The sequence below is a fragment of the Chinchilla lanigera genome, unplaced genomic scaffold (genome assembly GCF_000276665.1).
Source record: "Chinchilla lanigera isolate Chin_1 unplaced genomic scaffold, ChiLan1.0 scaffold00064, whole genome shotgun sequence".
Lineage (NCBI taxonomy): Eukaryota > Metazoa > Chordata > Mammalia > Rodentia > Chinchillidae > Chinchilla > Chinchilla lanigera.
In genome coordinates, this window is record NW_004955465.1 from 3,884,979 (window position 1) to 3,892,351 (window position 7,373).

General features: G+C 46.8%; 1 protein-coding gene across 2 annotated transcripts in view; it reads left to right on the forward strand.

Annotated features, from left to right (window-relative positions):
* The window catches only part of Tfap2a (transcription factor AP-2 alpha (activating enhancer binding protein 2 alpha)), a gene marked incomplete in the record, with an annotated part of 22,364 nt that overhangs the window by 7,083 nt on the left and 7,908 nt on the right, over positions 1 to 7,373 (forward strand). The window contains 3 exon segments of one of the 2 annotated variants that reach the window (XM_013521866.1): positions 2,190 to 2,247; positions 2,387 to 2,624; positions 5,661 to 5,712. In XM_013521866.1, coding sequence (XP_013377320.1) covers positions 2,190 to 2,247; positions 2,387 to 2,624; positions 5,661 to 5,712 — 348 coding nt within the window. 2 annotated transcript variants of the gene reach the window in all.

Below are 7,373 nucleotides of genomic sequence, written 5' to 3' on the forward strand. Positions count from 1 at the left end.
TCCTCCTTCCCTCCCTTCCTCCTCCCGGGCTCTCCCTCCTTCCCTCCCTCCCAGCTCCCCACTCCGAGCTCCTCTCCTCGCCCACACTTTCTTTCTCACACACGCACGCAGACACATTCTCCCTCTCCGCGCTCTCTCCTCGGCCTCCCTCGCTCCCTCTTTCTCTTTCACTTTTGCACGCCCTGCAACCTTTTAAAATGTTGCCCCTTCCCTGTGATTCGCCAGCCGCCGCGCCGCGGCCCCCCGCGCGCTCGCCCGCTCCCTCTCTCGCCCGCTTTTTGTCTCCCGAGCTCCCTGTCCCCACCTCCGATTTGCTACACTGAGGCTCCCGTCAATGGACTGCATTGAGAGTCGGCTCCGGCGCGAGTTGCCTCTCCGCTTCACGCTCGATTTCCAGGCATTCTTCCCTTATTAAGTATTCGTGTAATATTAATAGTCATGAATATCTGTTATTAGGAGGCTCCAGGAACGCCGCCCGGCGAGCGCGGTTATTAGAAGCTCAAGTGAAGCCGCCGCTAAGAAAAGAGGGGAGACACGGATTAAGGAACACGCGCGCACACGCATGCACACACACTCTCACCAGACACTTTTTTCTTTTTTGGGGTTTTTTTCTTTTTCTTTTTTCTTTCTTTCTTTTTTTCTTTTTTCTTTTTTTTTGTTTTTTAAAGAACTTTGAATCCTAACCGATCGCGGCAGGATAGAGACCGTGGGTTCGACCAGCTGAAGGCGTCGCGCGGAGTGTGTGGTCCACGTCCGGATGGATGCGCGCGGGGCGGCGGCGCCCGCGGGAGCGTCCGCGCGGTGACTCGAGTCCTGCGTGGCGCGGGGCTCTCGGCGCCTTTGTGTGGGGCGCGCTCGGGCGGCGGGGCAGCCGGGTGCTCCTGGCTTGCTTGTTTTTTTTCCACCCTGACTCGTTACCCCAGACTCTTCGCAGATGTTAGTTCACAGTTTTTCAGCTATGGTGAGTCCCACCCCAACCCCCATCCCCGATTCCTTAGGAATTCTATTCTGGAATCCTGGGCCAGCCAAGCTGCCCGCGACCTCGGGTCTCGCGCCCGGGTTTCCTTCCAAACACCTCCTTCCATTTGCATCCCCCCACTTTCCACCTTTCTCCCTCTCCTTCGCTCCTTTCTGCCCCTGGATCCAACGCATCGCCACCGCTCCCGCGCCCTAGGACCGACCCCTACCTCGCAGCTGCCGCCCAAGGCGTGTTTCTCACCACATTCACCTTTATTTCCTCGCGTCTCCACTTGTTCCCGAGATGTTCTCAACGTCTGGTGCTAAATCTGTCTCCAGGAAAAAAAAATTCTATCCGGCGCGCCCCTAACCCTCACTCAGGGTCTGCGGCTGCACCGTGCAGGATTCTCGTACCCGGGAATCCAATTTGCTTGTTTTGCAAGCGAATTGCAATACAGGAACCTAAAGTCAGGCGTTTCTCCTGCCCTTTGGGGCCGGGGTGGAAGGGGCGGGGGCCTCCGCCCCGGGGTGCACCTCTCTCCGTTAAACCCAATAAGGCTGAGCCTATTTTAAACCTCCACTTCATGCCCCATTCATACTCTGTAAATCGACTCTGTCGAGAAAAAGACTCCTAACTGAGGAAGTGGAAAAGACAGACCCCCGATCCTGCAGTTAAAACCTTCCTTAAGCTGGTAATTTATACATGTGCTCTCGTTACAACCCCTGTTCGAAGTGTGTTTCTATTTAAATACTCATGAAATGGTAATGGTCTTTGAAGGTTTATGATTTTTTCCCCCGTCTAAGTGGAAGAGAGTAAACAACGAAGTGGCAGACAGGTTCAAATCCGGGGGAAAGAAAAGGCCGCTTCTGCTGTTTAATATTTAGTGGGGATTTTAATTTTGCTTAAGGGAGGTTTCACGCAGCAATTTAACGGGCTGTCTTCCAGGAGACCCCTTCCTGTCCTCTTCCTCCTTTGAAAGAAATGTGTAAGGAGGATCTCTCGCGCCCCTGGATTCACACAGTCTAATTCTTTGCGCTTTTGGAACGGCCTGTTTGATTTCTGGTGTGTTTTCCGAAATGATTAACGTAGAGCGGATTCTTTTTCGCCCCGGCGGCGGCCTGCAGTGGGAGGAGAGCAGTTTTCTACCCAGGTCTGCGAGTGGGTTTAGTGGGGACGGCGGCCAACCGACGTCTGATTTTTTGTTGTTTCCCTTGCTCTCGCCCTCCTCTAGGACCGTCACGACGGCACCAGCAACGGGACGGCGCGGTTGCCCCAGCTGGGCACTGTAGGTCAATCTCCCTACACGAGCGCCCCGCCGCTGTCCCACACCCCCAATGCCGACTTCCAGCCCCCCTACTTCCCCCCGCCCTACCAGCCTATCTACCCTCAGTCGCAAGATCCTTACTCCCACGTCAACGACCCCTACAGCCTGAACCCCCTGCACGCCCAGCCGCAGCCGCAGCACCCGGGCTGGCCCGGCCAGAGGCAGAGCCAGGATTCTGGGCTCCTGCACACGCACCGGGGGCTGCCCCACCAGCTGTCGGGCCTGGATCCTCGCAGGGACTACCGGCGGCACGAGGACCTCCTGCACGGCCCGCACGGGCTCGGCTCCGGACTCGGAGACCTCCCAATCCACTCCTTACCTCACGCCATCGAGGACGTCCCGGTAAGAGGCCGCTCGCGGGCCGGGCCGGGTGCCGCTCCGAGCGCGGAGACGTCCCGCGACCCGCGGCCGAGCCGGGGTTCCCTCCAGGACGGTCCTTGCCGAAATGTTCATTTGGTGACAGCGGTGGTACTGGTGGAGTGCTTTGAGGACCCACAGAAACAACCAAATTGGAAAGTTAAAGAGCGAGGGAGCGTCCTGCCCCAGAACAATGGTTCTTAGGGTTCCCTCAAACAATGCCACCATTACCATTCCCACAACACAGAATAAATCAGACGAGTGTCACCACAGACAGACTATGCCCCTCTCCACGACGGCGGTAAACTGTTTCGAAGGCAAGAGGACCTCATTCCACGCTCAGACGCTTGGGGCTGTCTCGTCTCCCCGTCCCGGGGAAGACGTGAAATTTAGCCAAAATAGCTCATCAGAGACCCTCGCAATGTTTGAAAAAAACCGTGAAAGACACACTGAGAAGAGCATTTAAACCAGATTTTATAAGCTAGTGAAACCTAAAAGTTATGTCGACCCTGTTCCGATTGAAGAAAAGTCAGTAACAAACCCAGGCAGAGAGACATTAAAATGCAGCTTTCTTCTCCTCCTAGGGGTGCTAAGTGGTGACCTCATAAATCATTAGCTAGGCTCCCAACGCCTATCAGAACCTGCTACACCCCATATTAAATTAAATGTTTTGAGACTATTGGGTAATATGTTATTTGAGTTCTAATTCAGTTATCAATAAATGCAGTTTAAAATGATTTCTAAATAAGCATGGCATTAGCACATTTACTATTTACAACGCAAACCAGGCTATTGATAATTTGAAAATACTTTCTGAAATTAAATTTAAACCAGCATCACTGTTGCAATTCTATATATTTATGGTTTCCTCACAACCTTCCTGAAATGGAATTAGAGCAAGCCAATAATTTTATTAAAGCTGTAAAGGCTTCTGTTAAAGCTGCTTTTCTTTGGAGAGGAAATGTATCTGGATGTGATTTTTGCTAAAATGCTATTTCAAATTACTGCATCAAATATAGCAGCAGTATGTCCGTTGACAGTTTAATGATTACTGCATTAGATTGTAAGGAAAACGGTCACGTGCACTTACCTGCTCGCTTGGTGGATTTAAAACATTATTTAAGTTCTATAGAAAATTTATTACATTTTCATTTGACCCAGTTAGCCACTGAAATTTGTTGGTTACGTTTAGCAGCCTTGGATGGAAAACAGGAAAGTGGGCACTTTGATCGGGGATAAGGTTTAGTAGGCATTGTGTTCCTGCTCATATTTACATGTTTTTAGAAAGTGTTACTTAACGGGGTATTTGGGGAGGAGTGAAATGAGTATTAACACAGCAATTTTAAAAAGACCTGAGTATTTTAGTTCCTTTGCCTGAGGAGTCTTTGAAGTCTTTTTCTCCCTTGCAGTTTAGAAATAGTTCAACTGCAAAAATATACAAGCTTTTGGAACTACTGTGAATTAGAAGGACTCTACTTTGCAAAAATTTCAGGTGGCTGGTGGGCATGCTTCATACCTGTACAGTCTCTTTGTGGGTGAACTGGTCCGTAGGAGAAATTAGCCAAAAGATCAAATGAAAGCAAGGAAACCCAGTTGCTGCTCTTCCCTCTCCCTCCCCCACCTTTTAAGAGAAAAAAATTCTTTCAAAGGAATTTGGGTCAGGAAAAGGGTTGTTTTAAATTTCCCCACTGCTGCAACAGTTAACCTTTAATAAGAATGACTGCTAAATATTTAAGAAAATCAAATAGATGGTGAAAATTATTTAATCATTAATATCTCAGTGGGGCTTTAAACTTAATAGTCTTCCCTGTATGGACAAGGTCTAGAAATAACACAAATAAAAGTATTATGCCACACTACATTTACTTTATGGGTTTAGGGTGCATGCATAAAGGGATCATATTTCCCCATATAGTTAAAACACAAGAACTGCAGTAGTAGTCATTTCTCAACATTTCTCAATTTAATTATACTTAAATCCAGAAGCACTTTAGGCAAGTTACAAATGAGAGCATTGAGTATAATAAAACCTGTAATAAAGCAACTTAGTACCATCCACCCGGAATCATTGCGATCAGGCACAATTAACAGGAGCATAAATCCAAGACAGAATGGAAAATGTTTGAATCAGTATTATTGTTGGACAAAGACTAGAGAAGGAAGTAATAGTTTTTTAAATGGTAATGCCTGTGTTTGGTAACGATTGCGAAATCTTCTATCTCAGCAGCCCTGGTGCTAATTTGTAAACACAGCCAGACATTATATTGCCTGTCAGTTTCTGCATTAGAAAACATGATTTCATTTTACTTTCTAATCACGTTTTGACTCTAGCACACACACGTATACCCATCTGTAAAAAAAAAAAAAAAGAAAAAAAAACCCACATTGACAAATCTGCTGCTTGGACAATAGAAAAGCAACCTTAGAGGTTTTTCTTTCTTATTATTTTTGATATTTTCGTATTCCTGTCATATCCAGTTTAGGCAGTAGCCTTTAAAAAAAAAATATTTCTAGTTCTCCGTAAGCGAAGGTATGCTTGCTCCTTATTACATCACCTATCCGGCTCCCAGCACTCTTTTGCTGCTCCCGGCCCTGTCATTTCTATTGTGTCGCCCTGGCTTTTGCTACCTGAACATGGGAAGCTCTATCTAAAGTCCGAAGCCGCTGAGGCGCCAAGCTAAAGCTAGGAGCATTTCTAAAGGTTGAACTGACTGGTGAGAAAGATTAGGTACTCCAAAACTTGATTTAATTTCCAAAGAAAAGTTTTATTCCCCACCCCACCCCCTTCAAACACGGATTATTTGCTGGGGGAGGAGAATTTGGCTGTGGGTGTGCAGTGAAACCTCTTGAGTCGCAAAGCCTCAAATTCTAATAAGCCAAGATGAGATGTTTATATATAAATGTCATCTTATGGGAGGGAGAATTCTGATTCTACACTTCCCTTCCCCCACCTCGCACAGAATATTCATTTCCTTTTGTTTTGATTATACACTTACATCCATGTGTATCCTTTTGTTGCAGCACGTAGAAGACCCGGGTATTAACATCCCAGATCAAACTGTAATTAAGAAAGGTAAGCCATTTCCTTCTGCATTCCAAGCATGTCCTTACAGGCAGAGTGCTATTTAAAAGAACTTGCAGAGTTGTATTTATTTTTTTCAAATAGGATTTCCTAAAGGCTCAGAATTAGCAAATGGATAAGCATAGAAGAGCAATGCTTAAATAATCAGCTTTCAGTATGTCGGTAATGGCAACAGGCTAGCTTTGTTCTGATTCATGATTTGACCGTTTCATTTAGCTTAATGATATTTGGACAAACACACGAAATGTGCAATAGTTGAACTGATTTGGAAGCAGCATTTTAATTTTGAACCGGCTTAATAGTTTAGCTAATCTATTGTGTGAAGTGGAGTGCAGGCCATGAGTGTTAAGAAGTCTTTTATATTAAAAGAGTACAAATAATGTCATATTATTGTAGGGTAGATGATTAAGAAGCACTTCTTACACAGGGAGAAAACTTTCATGTTCTTGAGTTTGGTTCCTTGTTGGCTGTTTAAGGGGTTTGAAACTTCGTGAGTTAGGTTAACAAAAATTTAGCTTTTGGTTAAAAGTAGCATCTTGAGGATGTTAGGATTATTGGCGTATTTGCTCAAGGCAAAAAGTGCTGGAAAAGTGTCAAGTGATTTGGATGGATTTGCATTGTTTAGCGAGTGGAAATAAAGTTTCCTGGATTAAAGGCTATTCACTTGGTAGCAGCTTATTTTTGGTTATGGTGACAATGTCACATTACGGGATTCTAGGCACCACCAGAGGACTACGCTCTACGAAACTGTGCTCATTTCTAACCCCAATCAGTATATTGTTAGCTAGTTTAAAGTTTCATTTTTGCATCTGTGAAGTCTTTGTCACGTCAAATTAGATGTGCAAGGGATAAATCTTAAGAGATGCTCTTTCCAAGTCGACATGATAATTGGCTCTTTTATTAGTAATCTCTCAAGAGTTCGTTTAACTCCTATTGTCTCTATTAGACTCCCCAGAGCTATTAATGTCACAAGTGATCTATCCAAAACCTGGAGGCCCCCACCTCCCATACAGCTAGAATATCGCCCATTAAAGAACGTATGAGGAGCCCCGTGACCAGAACGTGTGCATATTAGTACGTCTTCGTGTGGGATTTTAAGATACAAATGCACAGTGTACTGAAGTGGTTGTGAGGGCATGCATCTGCATGACATCGGCGTTGAGAAATGAACAGTGTAGCTTGTGCTGGCCTTGAATTTTTTTCCTAACAACGCAGGGCTTGTGGTTTTAACTAGGAAGATCACTGTACCTGCTAACCCCTCCCACTCAAGGCGCTTAAGCCTGCAGGGCCCATTAAGTATTTGCTCGACAAAAGCACACACTGCTGGTGTCCTGCCGTCGGCCTGTTCCTCACCCCACGCCAGCCCCAGTTCAAAACCGGGCTTGGCCGTGTATCAAAGGGCCGGGAGGTGTAAAGTGCATTCACCCCTTTCTAGCTTGGTGCCTTAACTGAAACGCTCGTTCACCGGTTGCTTTAGCCATCTGAACTGCTGGCTGGTTTTAGCAAAGTAATCCCGAAGCCCTTGCTCCCGGACACTAAGCGCGTCACCCCGCCAAACCGCAGAGCAGACCTAATGTACCCCCGGTTGGCCAGGCGGCCCCGTCCGCTGCCCCGCGCCAGCCCGGGGTGCACACCGCTCCCCGCGCGGGGCG